The sequence below is a fragment of the Eucyclogobius newberryi genome, unplaced genomic scaffold (assembly GCF_026437365.1).
Source record: "Eucyclogobius newberryi isolate DKJ021-1_F unplaced genomic scaffold, fEucNew1.0.hap1 SCAF_16, whole genome shotgun sequence".
In the NCBI taxonomy this organism is placed as follows: Eukaryota; Metazoa; Chordata; class Actinopteri; order Gobiiformes; family Gobiidae; genus Eucyclogobius; species Eucyclogobius newberryi.
Window position 1 is genome coordinate 33,100,386 of NW_027315790.1, and position 17,988 is coordinate 33,118,373.

Below are 17,988 nucleotides of genomic sequence, written 5' to 3' on the forward strand. Positions count from 1 at the left end.
TAGACCTGGTTTAGTCCTGGTTTAGTCCTGGTTTAGTCCTGGTTTAGTCCTGGTTTAGACCTGGTTTAGTCCTGGTTTAGACCTGGTTTAGTCCTGGTTTAGTCCTGGTTTAGACCTGGTTTAGTCCTGGTTTAGACCTGGTTTAGTCCTGGTTTAGTCCTGGTTTAGACCTGGTTTATTTCTGGTTTAGACCTGGTTTAGTCCTGGTTTAGTCCTGGTTTAGACCTGGTTTAGTCCTGGTTTAGTCCTGGTTTAGTCCTGGTTTAGTCCTGGTTTAGACCTGGTTTAGTCCTGGTTTAGACCTGGTTTAGTCCTGGTTTAGACCTGGTTTAGTCCTGGTTTAGTCCTGGTTTAGTCCTGGTTTAGTCCTGGTTTAGACCTGGTTTAGTCCTGGTTTAGTCCTGGTTTAGTCCTGGTTTAGACCTGGTTTAGTCCTGGTTTAGACCTGGTTTAGACCTGGTTTAGACCTGGTTTAGTCCTGGTTTAGTCCTGGTTTAGTCCTGCTTTAGACCTGGTTTAGACCTGGTTTAGTCCTGGTTTAGTCCTGGTTTAGTCCTGCTTTAGTCCTGGTTTAGTCCTGGTTTAGTCCTGGTTTAGTCCTGGTTTAGACCTGGTTTATACCTGGTTTAGACCTGGTTTAGTCCTGGTTTAGACCTGGTTTAGTCCTGGTTTAGACCTGGTTTAGACCTGGTTTAGACCTGGTTTAGTCCTGGTTTAGTCCTGGTTTAGTCCTGCTTTAGACCTGGTTTAGACCTGGTTTAGTCCTGGTTTAGTCCTGCTTTAGTCCTGCTTTAGTCCTGGTTTAGTCCTGGTTTAGTCCTGGTTTAGACCTGGTTTAGTCCTGGTTTAGTCCTGGTTTAGTCCTGGTTTAGTCCTGGTTTAAACCTGGTTTAGTCCTGGTTTAGTCCTGGTTTAGTCCTGGTTTAGACCTGGTTTAGTCCTGGTTTAGTCCTGCTTTAGACCTGGTTTAGTCCTGGTTTAGTCCTGGTTTAGTCCTGGTTTAGTCCTGCTTTAGTCCTGGTTTAGTCCTGGTTTAGTCCTGGTTTAGTCCTGGTTTAGTCCTGGTTTAGACCTGGTTTAGACCTGGTTTAGTCCTGGTTTAGACCTGGTTTAGTCCTGGTTTAGACCTGGTTTAGTCCTGGTTTAGTCCTGGTTTAGTCCTGGTTTAGACCTGGTTTAGTCCTGGTTTAGTCCTGGTTTAGACCTGGTTTAGTCCTGGTTTAGTCCTGGTTTAGAGTTGTTGTGGTCTCTTGTGGCTCTTGTTTTGGCTGAACTCTGAGTCACGTCTTTCAGACGTTGAACCGTTCAATTTGTGGTTTGAGTCTCACACGAGTCACACAAACAAAACGCCCTCGTCTGTCGCTCAAATGAACGCTCAGACGTGTCCAGAGGCCCCTGAATGAACGCTCAGACGTGTCCAGAGGCCCCGGAATGAACGCTCAGACGTGTCCAGAGGCCCCTGAATGAACGCTCAGACGTGTCCAGAGGCCCCTGAATGAACGCTCAGACGTGTCCAGAGGCCCCTGAATGAACGCTCAGACATGTCCAGAGGCCCCTGAATGAACGCTCAGACGTGTCCAGAGGCCCCTGAATGAACGCTCAGACGTGTCCAGAGGCCCCTGAATGAACGCTCAGACGTGTCCAGAGGCCCCTGAATGAACGCTCAGACGTGTCCAGAGGCCCCTGAATGAACGCTCAGACGTGTCCAGAGGCCCCGGAATGAACGCTCAGACGTGTCCAGAGGCCCCTGAATGAACGCTCAGACGTGTCCAGAGGCCCCTGAATGAACGCTCAGACGTGTCCAGAGGCCCCTGAATGAACGCTCAGACGTGTCCAGAGGCCCCTGAATGAACGCTCAGACGTGTCCAGAGGCCCCTGAATGAACGCTCAGACGTGTCCAGAGGCCCCTGAATGAACGCTCAGACGTGTCCAGAGGCCCCTGAATGAACGCTCAGACGTGTCCAGAGGCCCCTGAATGAACGCTCAGACGTGTCCAGAGGCCCCTGAATGAACGCTCAGACGTGTCCAGAGGCCCCTGAATGAACGCTCAGACGTGTCCAGAGGCCCCTGAATGAACGCTCAGACGTGTCCAGAGGCCCCTGAATGAACGCTCAGACGTGTCCAGAGGCCCCTGAATGAACGCTCAGACGTGTCCAGAGGCCCCTGAATGAACGCTCAGACGTGTCCAGAGGCCCCGGAATGAACGCTCAGACGTGTCCAGAGGCCCCTGAATGAACGCTCAGACGTGTCCAGAGGCCCCGGAATGAACGCTCAGACGTGTCCAGAGGCCCCGGAATGAACGCTCAGACGTGTCCAGAGGCCCCTGAATGAACGCTCAGACGTGTCCAGAGGCCCCTTAATGAACGCTCAGACGTGTCCAGAGGCCCCTGAATGAACGCTCAGACGTGTCCAGAGGCCCCTGAATGAACGCTCAGACGTGTCCAGAGGCCCCTGAATGAACGCTCAGACGTGTCCAGAGGCCCCTGAATGAACGCTCAGACGTGTCCAGAGGCCCCTGAATGAACGCTCAGACGTGTCCAGAGGCCCCTGAATGAACGCTCAGACGTGTCCAGAGGCCCCTGAATGAACGCTCAGACGTGTCCAGAGGCCCCTGAATGAACGCTCAGACGTGTCCAGAGGCCCCTGAATGAACGCTCAGACGTGTCCAGAGGCCCCTGAATGAACGCTCAGACGTGTCCAGAGGCCCCTGAATGAACGCTCAGACGTGTCCAGAGGCCCCTGAATGAACGCTCAGACGTGTCCAGAGGCCCCTGAATGAACGCTCAGACGTGTCCAGAGGCCCCGGAATGAACGCTCAGACGTGTCCAGAGGCCCCTGAATGAACGCTCAGACGTGTCCAGAGGCCCCTGAATGAACGCTCAGACGTGTCCAGAGGCCCCTGAATGAACGCTCAGACGTGTCCAGAGGCCCCTGAATGAACGCTCAGACGTGTCCAGAGGCCCCTGAATGAACGCTCAGACGTGTCCAGAGGCCCCTGAATGAACGCTCAGACGTGTCCAGAGGCCCCTGAATGAACGCTCAGACGTGTCCAGAGGCCCCTGAATGAACGCTCAGACGTGTCCAGAGGCCCCTGAATGAACGCTCAGACGTGTCCAGAGGCCCCTGAATGAACGCTCAGACGTGTCCAGAGGCCCCGGAATGAACGCTCAGACGTGTCCAGAGGCCCCGGAATGAACGCTCAGACGTGTCCAGAGGCCCCTGAATGAACGCTCAGACGTGTCCAGAGGCCCCTGAATGAACGCTCAGACGTGTCCAGAGGCCCCGGAATGAACGCTCAGACGTGTCCAGAGGCCCCTGAATGAACGCTCAGACGTGTCCAGAGGCCCCTGAATGAACGCTCAGACGTGTCCAGAGGCCCCTGAATGAACGCTCAGACGTGTCCAGAGGCCCCTGAATGAACGCTCAGACGTGTCCAGAGGCCCCTGAATGAACGCTCAGACGTGTCCAGAGGCCCCTGAATGAACGCTCAGACGTGTCCAGAGGCCCCTGAATGAACGCTCAGACGTGTCCAGAGGCCCCTGAATGAACGCTCAGACGTGTCCAGAGGCCCCTGAATGAACGCTCAGACGTGTCCAGAGGCCCCTGAATGAACGCTCAGACGTGTCCAGAGGCCCCGGAATGAACGCTCAGACGTGTCCAGAGGCCCCTGAATGAACGCTCAGACGTGTCCAGAGGCCCCTGAATGAACGCTCAGACGTGTCCAGAGGCCCCTGAATGAACGCTCAGACGTGTCCAGAGGCCCCTGAATGAACGCTCAGACGTGTCCAGAGGCCCCGGAATGAACGCTCAGACGTGTCCAGAGGCCCCTGAATGAACGCTCAGACGTGTCCAGAGGCCCCTGAATGAACGCTCAGACGTGTCCAGAGGCCCCTGAATGAACGCTCAGACGTGTCCAGAGGCCCCTGAATGAACGCTCAGACGTGTCCAGAGGCCCCTGAATGAACGCTCAGACGTGTCCAGAGGCCCCTGAATGAACGCTCAGACGTGTCCAGAGGCCCCGGAATGAACGCTCAGACGTGTCCAGAGGCCCCTGAATGAACGCTCAGACGTGTCCAGAGGCCCCTGAATGAACGCTCAGACGTGTCCAGAGGCCCCTGAATGAACGCTCAGACGTGTCAGGGTCATTTTAGGAAACACTAAACAGTTTGGTGACCACAAAAATGCAAACTGGTCGAGGTTGTGTTTAAAATAGAAGTGAACGTGAGCTTCTGTCACTCAAAGCGGAAGTGGGTGGAGTCAAACCACTGGCTGGGCCAATCGAATCGACCACAAGATTAACCCTGAAAGTGCAGAAATGTTGAGCTTGTTTTTAGCCGTTTTAATTAGAGACAAACGCTCGATCTTCTAATTTAGCAAATTTCCAAACCTTAAAAGAAATATTTTGATAAATATCTTTTCTCAGTTTGTGTCGTGGTAAAATAAAAAAGTGCTCAATTAGGACCGTGAAAAATGAACATGCTGCGAATCCGAAGAGAAAAACGTGTCTTTAAACGTGTAATATTTATCAGACAAATGAATCACAAACAAGCAGAAATATCACTTTTTACCTGTAATTTGAAAGTTTAAAACGTCACAATTTTTTCATTTTCATTTCCAATAAAGAATAAACTCAATATTCAAAGTGTTCAGATCCTTTAATATTGTCAGAAAACAGTGTTTGGAGTTAAATGTGGATAATTTATTCATTATTGACGAGGTTAAAGTAAGAGTTAGAAAATAAAAATTTGGATATGGACAGATCACATTTAACTTCCTAAAAACACTTTGTCTCAAGAGTTTTTGATTGTATTTTTTACTATTGCCCCTTTATTTTTTAACTACTAAAATGTTTTTAAAAAACTAAAATGGCCATAAAAAAGTTGACAAATCACAGACAAATGTCCAACGTTTTAAAAGACCTGAAATGTTACACAGCGGCTTTAATTGTACGTTTGATTTGATTCTCTTCATTTCCGCGGGACACACGATGAGTCCGATCCCGGGTGATGCGTTTGACCTGTGTTATTGTGTCTCCGTCCTCTCGTCCCCTCGTCCTCTCACCCTCCCGTCCTCTCACCCTCCCGTCCTCTCACCCTCCCGTCCTCTTGTCCTCTCGCCGACCTCGAGGAAAAACATGTCTCACATTCTCCTTTAATTTCATTCCAAAACAAAAGGTTCATTTACAGAGTTGAACCCGCGACCTCGGCCACGACGCACCAGCTTCTCCTCCCGTTTACATCGGCGCGTTGCTTTTAAAGAGTTTGTGGCTTTCGGACGCTCACCTTTCGGGCGCTCACCTTTCGGGCACTCACCTTTCGGACGCTCACCTTTTGGACACTCCCCTTTCGGGCGCTCACCTTTCGGGCGCTCACCTTTGGGACCTTGCGGGCACTCACCTTTCGGAGGCTCACCTTTCGGACGCTCACCTTTCGGGCGCTCACCTTTCGGACCCTCACCTTTTGGGCGCTCACCTTTCGGGCACTCACCTTTCGGGTGCTCACCTTTTGGACCTTTCGGAAGCTCACCTTTCGGACCTTTTGGGCGCTCACCTTTCGGACGCTCACCTTTCGGGCGCTCACCTTTGGGACCTTGCGGGCACTCACCTTTCGGAGGCTCACCTTTCGGACGCTCACCTTTCGGGCACTCACCTTTCGGACGCTCACCTTTCGGACCTTCACCTTTCGGGCGCTCACCTTTCGGAGGCTCACCTTTCGGACGCTCACCTTTCGGAGGCTCACCTTTCGGACCTTTCGGGCGCTCACCTTTCGGGCGCTCACCTTCCGGACCTTTGGGACGCTCACCTTTCGGAGGCTCACCTTTGGGACGCTCACCTTTCAGACCTTTCGGGCGCTCACCTTTCGGAGGCTCACCTTTCGGACCTTTGGGACGCTCACCTTTTCAGGCGCTCACCTTTCAGACCTTTCGGAGGCTCACCTTTTGGGCGCTCACCTTTCGGACCTTTTGGGCGCTCACCTTTCGGACGCTCACCTTTCGGGTGCTCACCTTTTGGACCTTTCGGAAGCTCACCTTTCGGACCTTTTGGGCGCTCACCTTTCGGACGCTCACCTTTCGGGCGCTCACCTTTGGGACCTTGCGGGCACTCACCTTTCGGAGGCTCACCTTTCGGACGCTCACCTTTCGGGCGCTCACCTTTCGGACCCTCACCTTTTGGGCGCTCACCTTTCGGGCACTCACCTTTCGGACGCTCACCTTTTGGACACTCCCCTTTCGGACCTTCACCTTTCGGGCGCTCACCTTTCGGAGGCTCACCTTTCGGACCTTTCGAGCGCTCACCTTTCGGGCGCTCACCTTCCGGACCTTTGGGACGCTCACCTTTCGGAGGCTCACCTTTCGGACGCTCACCTTTCAGACCTTTCGGGCGCTCACCTTTCGGAGGCTCACCTTTCGGACGCTCACCTTTCAGACCTTTCGGGCGCTCACCTTTCGGAGGCTCACCTTTCGGACCTTTGGGACGCTCACCTTTCAGGCGCTCACCTTTCAGACCTTTCGGAGGCTCACCTTTTGGGCGCTCACCTTTCGGACCTTTTGGGCGCTCACCTTTCGGACGCTCACCTTTCGGGTGCTCACCTTTTGGACCTTTCGGAAGCTCACCTTTCGGACCTTTTGGGCGCTCACCTTTCGGACGCTCACCTTTCGGGCGCTCACCTTTGGGACCTTGCGGGCACTCACCTTTCGGAGGCTCACCTTTCGGAGGCTCACCTTTCGGGCGCTCACCTTTCGGACCCTCACCTTTTGGGCGCTCACCTTTCGGGCACTCACCTTTCGGACGCTCACCTTTTGGACACTCCCCTTTCGGACCTTCACCTTTCGGGCGCTCACCTTTCGGAGGCTCACCTTTCGGACCTTTCGAGCGCTCACCTTTCGGGCGCTCACCTTCCGGACCTTTGGGACGCTCACCTTTCGGAGGCTCACCTTTCGGACGCTCACCTTTCAGACCTTTCGGGCGCTCACCTTTCGGAGGCTCACCTTTCGGACGCTCACCTTTCAGACCTTTCGGGCGCTCACCTTTCGGAGGCTCACCTTTCGGACCTTTGGGACGCTCACCTTTCAGACCTTTCGGAGGCTCACCTTTTGGGCGCTCACCTTTCGGACCTTTCGGAGGCTCACCTTTTGGGCGCTCACCTTTCGGACCTTTCGAGCGCTCACCTTTCGGGCGCTCACCTTCCGGACCTTTGGGACGCTCACCTTTCGGAGGCTCACCTTTCGGACGCTCACCTTTCAGACCTTTCGGGCGCTCACCTTTCGGAGGCTCACCTTTCGGACGCTCACCTTTCAGACCTTTCGGGCGCTCACCTTTCGGAGGCTCACCTTTCGGACCTTTGGGACGCTCACCTTTCAGACCTTTCGGAGGCTCACCTTTTGGGCGCTCACCTTTCGGACCTTTTGGGCGCTCACCTTTCGGACGCTCACCTTTCGGGTGCTCACCTTTTGGACCTTTCGGAAGCTCACCTTTCGGACCTTTTGGGCGCTCACCTTTCGGACGCTCACCTTTCGGGCGCTCACCTTTGGGACCTTGCGGGCACTCACCTTTCGGAGGCTCACCTTTCGGGCGCTCACCTTTCGGACCCTCACCTTTTGGGCGCTCACCTTTCGGCCACTCACCTTTCGGACGCTCACCTTTTGGACACTCCCCTTTCGGACCTTCACCTTTCGGGCGCTCACCTTTCGGAGGCTCACCTTTCGGACCTTTCGAGCGCTCACCTTTCGGGCGCTCACCTTCCGGACCTTTGGGACGCTCACCTTTCGGAGGCTCACCTTTCAGACCTTTCGGGTGCTCACCTTTCGGAGGCTCACCTTTCGGACGCTCACCTTTCAGACCTTTCGGGCGCTCACCTTTCGGAGGCTCACCTTTCGGACCTTTGGGACGCTCACCTTTCGGACCTTTCGGAGGCTCACCTTTTGGGCGCTCACCTTTCGGACCTTTCGGACGCGCCCCTTTCGGACGCTCACCTTTCAGACCTTTCGGGCGCTCACCTTTCGGAGGCTCACCTTTCGGACCTTTGGGACGCTCACCTTTCGGACCTTTCGGAGGCTCACCTTTTGGGCGCTCACCTTTCGGACCTTTCGGACGCTCCCCTTTCGGACGCTCACCTTTCGGACCTTTTGGGCGCTCACCTTTCGGGCGCTCACCTTTCGGACGCTCACCTTTCGGGTGATCCCCTTTGGTTTACAGTATTTTAAATGTCTAAACTCGTGACTTTAGAGTCTTCAGTGAAACAGGAAACACACAGTGACTTTAATCTTACATTTAATTGTAATTATAAATATCAATTTAAAAAAACTCATATTAACAGGAAAAAAATGCAAATTATGTTTTCAAAATCTGGTTCCACGAGTTTAGTTCAGTTTATTTACATCGGCGTAAAACGGCCTCAAAACAGCGCTACACCAGGTCTAAACAAGCATTTCACACAAACAATAAACTAAATAAAATAAAAAGAGGTGAAGGTTCAGTCTCTGAGAGTTCATTTCTTGGCCCTGGTGAACTCTTTGCGGTGCTGAGAGTTCATTTCTTGGCCCTGGTGAACTCTTTGCGGTGCTGAGAGTTCATTTCTTGGCCCTGGTGAACTCTTTGCGGTGCTGAGAGTTCATTTCTTGGCCCTGGTGAACTCTTTGCGGTGCTGAGAGTTCATTTCTTGGCCCTGGTGAACTCTTTGCGGCCTCCTCCGTCCTTCCCGAAGTTGCGGACCCTGTGGATGCGTCTGATCTGGTCCTGGACGGTCTGGAGGATGTCCACATGGTCCGGGATGTGCACGTACCTGAGGAGCAGCGCCACCTTCAGTCCACTTTACACTTTTATTTATTCACCATTTATTGAATACAAATAAACACAATAAAGACTCAGTAAATATAACAAAGTAAATATACCGTGTATATATTTAAAAGTAGTTTTTACCGGACGTTCCTGCCGGTGATGAACAGGTCCTGCAGCTCGGACGCTCGGCCTCTTCTGTCCCTGAACGCCACGTCGCTCAGCCGCACGTTCATGAAGGCGTCGACGTTCACCACTCTGCCGCGCGCCGTGCTCTCGTCGCGCAGCTCCACCGTGGTCACCTGACCCTGGATGCCCTGCAACAGCGCCACCAGGCTGTTCTCTGCGATACTGCGCTCGCGGATCGAGTTACACACATCGCCCAGGACCGGGGGCGGGACCGAGCCGCCCTCTGGGTCCATGAGGGGGCGCTGTGGACACATGAAAACACACCATGAGGGGGCGCTGTGGACACATGAAAACACACCATGAGGGGGCGCTATGGACACATGAAAACACATCATGAGGGGGCGCTATGGACACATGAAAACACACCATGAGGGGGCGCTATGGACACATGAAAACACACCATGAGGGGGCGCTATGGACACATGAAAACACATCATGAGGGGTCGCTATGGACACATGAAAACACACCATGAGGGGTCGCTATGGACACATGAAAACACACCATGAGGGGTCGCTATGGACACATGAAAACACATCATGAGGGGTCGCTATGGACACATGAAAACACATCATGAGGGGGCGCTATGGACACATGAAAACACACCATGAGGGGGCGCTATGGACACATGAAAACACATCATGAGGGGGCGCTATGGACACATGAAAACACATCATGAGGGGGCGCTATGGACACATGAAAACACACCATGAGGGGGCGCTATGGACACATGAAAACACATCATGAGGGGGCGCTATGGACACATGAAAACACACCATGAGGGGGCGCTATGGACACATGAAAACACATCATGAGGGGGCGCTATGGACACATGAAAACACATCATGAGGGGTCGCTATGGACACATGAAAACACATCATGAGGGGGCGCTATGGACACATGAAAACACATCATGAGGGGGCGCTATGGACACATGAAAACACATCATGAGGGGGCGCTATGGACACATGAAAACACACCATGAGGGGGCGCTATGGACACATGAAAACACATCATGAGGGGTCGCTATGGACACATGAAAACACATCATGAGGGGGCGCTATGGACACATGAAAACACATCATGAGGGGGCGCTATGGACACATGAAAACACATCATGAGGGGGCGCTATGGACACATGAAAACACATCATGAGGGGGCGCTATGGACACATGAAAACACATCATGAGGGGGCGCTATGGACACATGAAAACACATCATGAGGGGGCGCTATGGACACATGAAAACACACCATGAGAGGTCGCTATGGACACATGAAAACACATCATGAGGGGGCGCTGTGGACACATGAAAACACATCATGAGGGGGCGCTATGGACACATGAAAACACATCATGAGGGGGCGCTATGGACACATGAAAACACACCATGAGGGGGCGCTATGGACACATGAAAACACATCATGAGGGGGCGCAATGGACACATGAAAACACATCATGAGGGGTCGCTATGGACACATGAAAACAAATCATGAGGGGGCGCTATGGACACATGAAAACACATCATGAGGGGGCGCTATGGACACATGAAAACACATCATGAGGGGGCGCTATGGACACATGAAAACACATCATGAGGGGGCGCTATGGACACATGAAAACACACCATGAGGGGGCGCTATGGACACATGACACCAGGTAATAAATGCTTGTAAATGCCTTCAAATAGTTAACTAAGCAGGAGCCATCTTTAAAGTGTGGCCTGTTTATCAGTGTCGCGCAAATAAACTAATATGGAGATAATCTTAGAAAACAGGACAGTTTTACATCTTGGTGGAGGTTTGGACGTGTTTTTGATTTTCTCAAAAACATAAATGTGTTTTAAGTGTTTAAACCGTGTTCTCTCTACAGTCAATACTTAAGTACAACCAGAAGAATCATTCACAAAAATCATATCCATTAAAAAATATTTGTTTAGAACTTGAAACTCGAAGTACTTTTACTTTGACTCGACTTGTACTTCTACTGTTTAAAATATACAACATGTTTTTATTATAAAACACATTTTTGTTCAGTGCATTCCGTGTTTTCATTCAAAGTTTCACTCATTTTCAGAAGCATTTCTACACAACATAACCAAATACACATCAATCAAACATATTTAGATGTATTTGAGATGTATTTGAGATGTATTTAGATGTATTTGAGATGTATTTGAGATGTATATTAGATATTTGAAGACTTACATTAGATTTAAGACTTTTCTTTCAGAGAGAAAAGATGTCAACATCCAGTTTGTTTTCCCGCACGAGCCCGGAACCCGGAAGAGCTGCGTGATGACGTCACGCGCGCGTAAGGTCATCACGGAGAAATGGCGCCCCCTGCCGCGCGCGTCCAGCACGTGGTTTGACAGATTTACACACAATATCTGACTAAATAACATATTATGTTCTCTCTGTTCCATGAGGCCTGAAACTACCACATTCTGAATACTCTGAATACTCTGATACTCTGAATACTCTGATACTCTGATACTCTGAATACTCTGAATACTCTGATACTCTGAATACTCTGATACTCTGATACTCTTAATACTCTGAATACTCTGATACTCTGAATACTCTGATACTCTTAATACTCTGAATACTCTGATACTCTGAATACTCTGATACTCTGAATACTCTGATACTCTGAATACTCTGATACTCTGATACTCTGATACTCTGAATACTCTGATACTCTGAATACTCTGATACTCTGAATACTCTGAATACTCTGATACTCTAATACTCTGATACTCTGATACTCTGAATACTCTGAATACTCTGATACTCTAATACTCTGATACTCTAATACTCTGATACTCTGATACTCTGAATACTCTGATACTCTGATACTCTTAAAACTCTGAATACTCTGATACTCTGAATACTCTGAATACTCTGAATACTCTGATACTCTGATACTCTGATACTCTGAATACTCTGATACTCTGAATACTCTGATACTCTGAATACTCTGAATACTCTGATACTCTAATACTCTGATACTCTGATACTCTGATACTCTGAATACTCTGAATACTCTGATACTCTAATACTCTGATACTCTGATACTCTGATACTCTGATACTCTAAATTAATCTCTGTAAAAATAAGGTTTTACATTGCTGTATTCACGTTATTTCTGACAAAACAACAGAAGATTAAACAAATATATGATGAACCTGCTACTACTGCATGTTAAATATAATGTAAATATAATGTAAAGTGCAGAACATAAGTTGAAGGTTATTTGGTGTTTTTATTACATTTAAAAAAAAAAGAGCCAGACTCCACATAAACGACACAACAGTTCTGATCTGACACAATAACACCATAAAACGCCTTTATTTACTTTAAACTGTCTCTGTGTCGCACACTGATGACATCACAGAGGGATTCAGCTCCACTTCCTGTCATTTTAAACACTTCCTGTCACTTTAAACTCATTTTTCTTCACAAACTGACCCTTAAAAGTACATTTTTGACCAGATAAAGGTTGAAACAAGGAGAAAGTTTATGAATGAAGTGCATTATTGATGAAAGTCAGAAGTAGTTTATTCTTTTATGACATTTTGATTAAATATTGTCACATTGTCTTTGTTTTAAAAGCTCTTTTTCGTACGTGTTTTAGAGTCAGTTTAATCCACAGAACGACGATCAGACCGTGTGGAGTGCGATAATGAGTGATCAGGACACGCCTCTCCTCCGGCTCGTTCATTATTCATCCAATTATCATTAAATTATCATTATTCACATCGTTTGATTTGAATATTTAATGAACAAGACTCAGAACGACACATTTTCAGTTTGTGATTCATCCGAGCTCGTCCATCAGGGCCAGCAGCTCGTCTCCTCTGCTCCGGCTCTCTCCTCCTCCAGCTCCTCCTCCTCCTCCAGCTCCAGCTCCTCCTCCAGCTCCTCCTCCAGCTCCTCCTCCTCCTCCAGCTCCAGCTCCTCCTCCAGCTCCTCCTCCAGCTCCTCCTCCTCCTCCAGCTCCAGCTCCTCCTCCAGCTCCTCCTCCAGCTCCTCCTCCTCCTCCAGCTCCAGCTCCTCCTCCAGCTCCTCCTCCTCCTCCAGCTCCTCCTCCTCCTCCTCCAGCTCCTCCTCCTCCTCCTTCAGCTCCTCCTCCAGCTCCTCCCCCTTTATCTTCTGTGAACTCTCCGAGGATCTGGGCCAGTTCTGACTCCGCCTCCTAAACGCGCAACGAGTCACGATCAAACAGAGCGAGACCTTTCGGGCGTTCCTACTGAATTACCTGCCGCGCCCAGATGTTTATGACTCCGCCCCACGACACTTCTGCTCCTCCCACGGCTCCTCCCGCTGCTCCTCCCACGGCTCCTCCCACGGCTCCTCCCATGGCTCCTCCCACGGCTCCTCCCATGGCTCCTCCCATGGCTCCTCCCATGGCTCCTCCCACTGCTCCTCTGCAACAAAAGGACAAAACACAAAGTAAATATACCCAGTAAAAGAGTACTGTACATGTGTACTCAGGTATATTATGTACTCCAAAGAGTAACTAGTACACAAGTGAAAAATACTACTCAGTAGTAGTTTAGTTTAGATAATAATTTTAGTGGCATTTTGGATCAGTCTTTTAAACAAAATGTAAACATTTAAAAAGTTTAAACTGAAGAAGGAGATCATGGGTTCAATTCCCGGACCAGACTAACATCACATGATCTCTCTGGGTGGAGTCTGCATGTTCTCCCCGTGTTACCGTGGGTTCTCTCCGGGTTCTCCGGCTCCTCCCACCGTCCAATCACATGCATGTGTTAGGTAAAATTGGTGACTCTAAATTGGCCCTAGTGAATGAATGTGAGCGTGAACTGTCTGTAATGTCTATGTCTCTGTGTTGACCCTGTGACGTGTTGGCCACTGTCCAGGGTGTATCCCGCCTAAGGCCCGAAGTCACTGGGATAGGCTCCAGTTACCCGCGACCCCGAAAGGGAACAAGCGGTAGAAAATGGATGGATGGATGGAAATAAAATAAATAAAATAAATACATTAGAATAATTTAGAATAAATTTGAATAAATTTGAATAAATAAGATACAACTAAATAAATCAAATAAAAGAAGAACCAGAGGTGCGTTGGGGCGACTCAATCCTCACATGATTTTTAAAAGTAACTAATTACAATTACATACACAAAAAATAAAAGTTAAAGTTTAGGAATTACTCCAAAAATGTCCTCAAAAACGTGAGCATTTACGATGAGTAAACGCTGCGTGTACAGAAATATGAAATATGATGAGGTAAAAGTTGCATTTGAAGTATTTGTTGAAACGTTTCTATTTCGGACTAAAATGATAATATAAATTTTAACTTCGTGCAGATGATTCAGATTCTTACGCTTCGTCCTCCTCCTGGTTGCTGGGGAACAGGTTGATCTTAAAAGTCCTCCTGGACCCAGATCCCGATCCAGATCCAGATCCAGATCCAGATCCAGATCCAGAAGACTCAGACTTGAGCGAACCCATGAGACGAGACAGAAGGTTCAGCTCCTCTTTGGCCAAAGGGTTTGATCTGGACTCAGTCTGAGGAGAAGAACACGACAGGAACCGGCACTTAACCAGGTCTAAACCAGGTCTAAACCAGGTCTAAACCAGGTCTAAACCAGGTCTAAACCAGGACTAAACCAGAACTAAACCAGGTCTAAACCAGGTCTAAACCAGGTCTAAACCAGGTCTAAACCAGGTCTAAACCAGGTCTAAACCAGGTCTAAACCAGGTCTAAACCAGGTCTAAACCAGGTCTAAACCAGGTCTAAACCAGGTCTAAACCAGAACTAAACCAGGTCTAAACCAGGTCTAAACCAGGTCTAAACCAGGTCTAAACCAGGTCTAAACCAGAACTAAACCAGGTCTAAACCAGAACTAAACCAGGTCTAAACCAGGTCTAAACCAGGTCTAAACCAGGTCTAAACCAGGTCTAAACCAGGTCTAAACCAGAACTAAACCAGGTCTAAACCAGGTCTAAACCAGGTCTAAACCAGGTCTAAACCAGGTCTAAACCAGAACTAAACCAGGTCTAAACCAGGTCTAAACCAGGTCTAAACCAGGTCTAAACCAGAACTAAACCAGGTCTAAACCAGGTCTAAACCAGGTCTAAACCAGGTCTAAACCAGGTCTAAACCAGGTCTAAACCAGGTCTAAACCAGAACTAAACCAGGTCTAAACCAGGTCTAAACCAGGTCTAAACCAGGTCTAAACCAGGTCTAAACCAGAACTAAACCAGGTCTAAACCAGGTCTAAACCAGGTCTAAACCAGGTCTAAACCAGGTCTAAACCAGAACTAAACCAGGTCTAAACCAGGTCTAAACCAGGTCTAAACCAGGTCTAAACCAGGTCTAAACCAGGTCTAAACCAGGTCTAAACCAGGTCTAAACCAGGTCTAAACCAGGTCTAAACCAGAACTAAACCAGGTCTAAACCAGGTCTAAACCAGGTCTAAACCAGGTCTAAACCAGGTCTAAACCAGAACTAAACCAGGTCTAAACCAGAACTAAACCAGGTCTAAACCAGGTCTAAACCAGGTCTAAACCAGGTCTAAACCAGGTCTAAACCAGGTCTAAACCAGAACTAAACCAGGTCTAAACCAGGTCTAAACCAGGTCTAAACCAGGTCTAAACCAGGTCTAAACCAGAACTAAACCAGGTCTAAACCAGGTCTAAACCAGGTCTAAACCAGGTCTAAACCAGAACTAAACCAGGTCTAAACCAGGTCTAAACCAGGTCTAAACCAGGTCTAAACCAGGTCTAAACCAGGTCTAAACCAGGTCTAAACCAGAACTAAACCAGGTCTAAACCAGGTCTAAACCAGGTCTAAACCAGGTCTAAACCAGGTCTAAACCAGAACTAAACCAGGTCTAAACCAGAACTAAACCAGGTCTAAACCAGGTCTAAACCAGGTCTAAACCAGGTCTAAACCAGAACTAAACCAGGTCTAAACCAGAACTAAACCAGGTCTAAACCAGGTCTAAACCAGGTCTAAACCAGGTCTAAACCAGAACTAAACCAGGTCTAAACCAGGTCTAAACCAGGTCTAAACCAGGTCTAAACCAGGTCTAAACCAGAACTAAACCAGGTCTAAACCAGGTCTAAACCAGGTCTAAACCAGGTCTAAACCAGAACTAAACCAGGTCTAAACCAGAACTAAACCAGGTCTAAACCAGGTCTAAACCAGGTCTAAACCAGGTCTAAACCAGAACTAAACCAGGTCTAAACCAGGTCTAAACCAGGTCTAAACCAGGTCTAAACCAGGTCTAAACCAGGTCTAAACCAGGTCTAAACCAGAACTAAACCAGGTCTAAACCAGGTCTAAACCAGGTCTAAACCAGGTCTAAACCAGGTCTAAACCAGAACTAAACCAGGTCTAAACCAGAACTAAACCAGGTCTAAACCAGGTCTAAACCAGGTCTAAACCAGGTCTAAACCAGGTCTAAACCAGAACTAAACCAGGTCTAAACCAGGTCTAAACCAGGTCTAAACCAGGTCTAAACCAGAACTAAACCAGGTCTAAACCAGAACTAAACCAGGTCTAAACCAGGTCTAAACCAGGTCTAAACCAGGTCTAAACCAGAACTAAACCAGGTCTAAACCAGGTCTAAACCAGGTCTAAACCAGGTCTAAACCAGAACTAAACCAGGTCTAAACCAGGTCTAAACCAGGTCTAAACCAGAACTAAACCAGGTCTAAACCAGGACTAAACCAGGTCTAAACCAGGTCTAAACCAGAACTAAACCAGGTCTAAACCAGGTCTTAACCAGGTCTAAACCAGAACTAAACCAGGTCTAAACCAGGTCTAAACCAGGTCTAAACCAGGTCTAAACCAGGTCTAAACCAGAACTAAACCAGGTCTAAACCAGGTCTAAACCAGGTCTAAACCAGGTCTAAACCAGAACTAAACCAGGTCTAAACCAGAACTAAACCAGGTCTAAACCAGGTCTAAACCAGGTCTAAACCAGGTCTAAACCAGAACTAAACCAGGTCTAAACCAGGTCTAAACCAGAACTAAACCAGGTCTAAACCAGGTCTAAACCAGGTCTAAACCAGAACTAAACCAGGTCTAAACCAGGTCTAAACCAGGTCTAAACCAGAACTAAACCAGGTCTAAACCAGGACTAAACCAGGTCTAAACCAGGTCTAAACCAGAACTAAACCAGGTCTAAACCAGGTCTTAACCAGGTCTAAACCAGGACTAAACCAGGACTAAACCAGGTCTAAACCAGGTCTAAACCAGGTCTAAACCAGGTCTAAACCAGGTCTAAACCAGGCCTAAACCAGGTCTAAACCAGGTCTAAACCAGAACTAAACCAGGTCTAAACCAGAACTAAACCAGGTCTAAACCAGGTCTAAACCAGGTCTAAACCAGAACTAAACCAGGTCTAAACCAGGTCTAAACCAGAACTAAACCAGGTCTAAACCAGGTCTAAACCAGGTCTAAACCAGAACTAAACCAGGTCTAAACCAGGACTAAACCAGGTCTAAACCAGGTCTAAACCAGAACTAAACCAGGTCTAAACCAGGTCTTAACCAGGTCTAAACCAGAACTAAACCAGGTCTAAACCAGGCCTAAACCAGGACTAAACCAGGTCTAAACCAGGTCTAAACCAGGTCTAAACCAGGTCTAAACCAGGTCTAAACCAGGCCTAAACCAGGTCTAAACCAGGTCTAAACCAGGTCTAAACCAGGTCTAAACCAGGTCTAAACTAGGTCCAAACCAGGTCTAAACCAAGTCTAAACCAAGTCTAAACCAAGTCTAAAACAAGTCTAAACCAGGTCTAAACCAAGTCTAAACCAGGTCTAAACCAGGTCTAAACCAGGACTAAACCAGGTCTAAACCAAGTCTAAACCAAGTCTAAAACAAGTCTAAACCAGGTCTAAACCAAGTCTAAACCAGGTCTAAACCAGGTCTAAACCAGGTCTAAACCAGGTCTAAACCAAGTCTAAACCAGGTCTAAACCAGGTCTAAACCAGGACTAAACCAGGCCTAAACCAAGTCTAAACCAGGTCTAAACCAGGTCTAA

General features: G+C 48.6%; 1 protein-coding gene across 1 annotated transcript; it reads right to left on the reverse strand.

The window, feature by feature from the left end:
• Window positions 1-8,619: 8,619 nt before the first annotated feature.
• lsm10 (LSM10, U7 small nuclear RNA associated) lies at window positions 8,620-11,215 on the reverse strand. The gene is made up of 3 exons (XM_072447213.1): window positions 11,167-11,215; window positions 8,918-9,204; window positions 8,620-8,780 (listed from the first exon to the last, which is right to left on the reverse strand). Exons 2-3 carry the CDS (start codon window positions 9,193-9,195, stop codon window positions 8,651-8,653), a joined length of 408 nt encoding a protein of 135 aa, XP_072303314.1. The 5' UTR covers window positions 9,196-9,204; window positions 11,167-11,215; the 3' UTR covers window positions 8,620-8,650.
• Window positions 11,216-17,988: the final 6,773 nt, after the last annotated feature.

What these genes read in the sequence shown, in the direction of transcription:
- lsm10 (XM_072447213.1), bottom strand. Translation starts at nt 9,195, where the DNA reads ATGGACCCAGAGGGCGGCTCGGTCCCGCCCCCGGTCCTGGGCGATGTG. An exon ending in ATCACCGGCAGGAACGTCCG is followed by an intron (nt 8,781 to 8,917) that starts GTAAAAACTACT and finishes GCTGCTCCTCAG; the next exon opens with GTACGTGCACATCCCGGACC.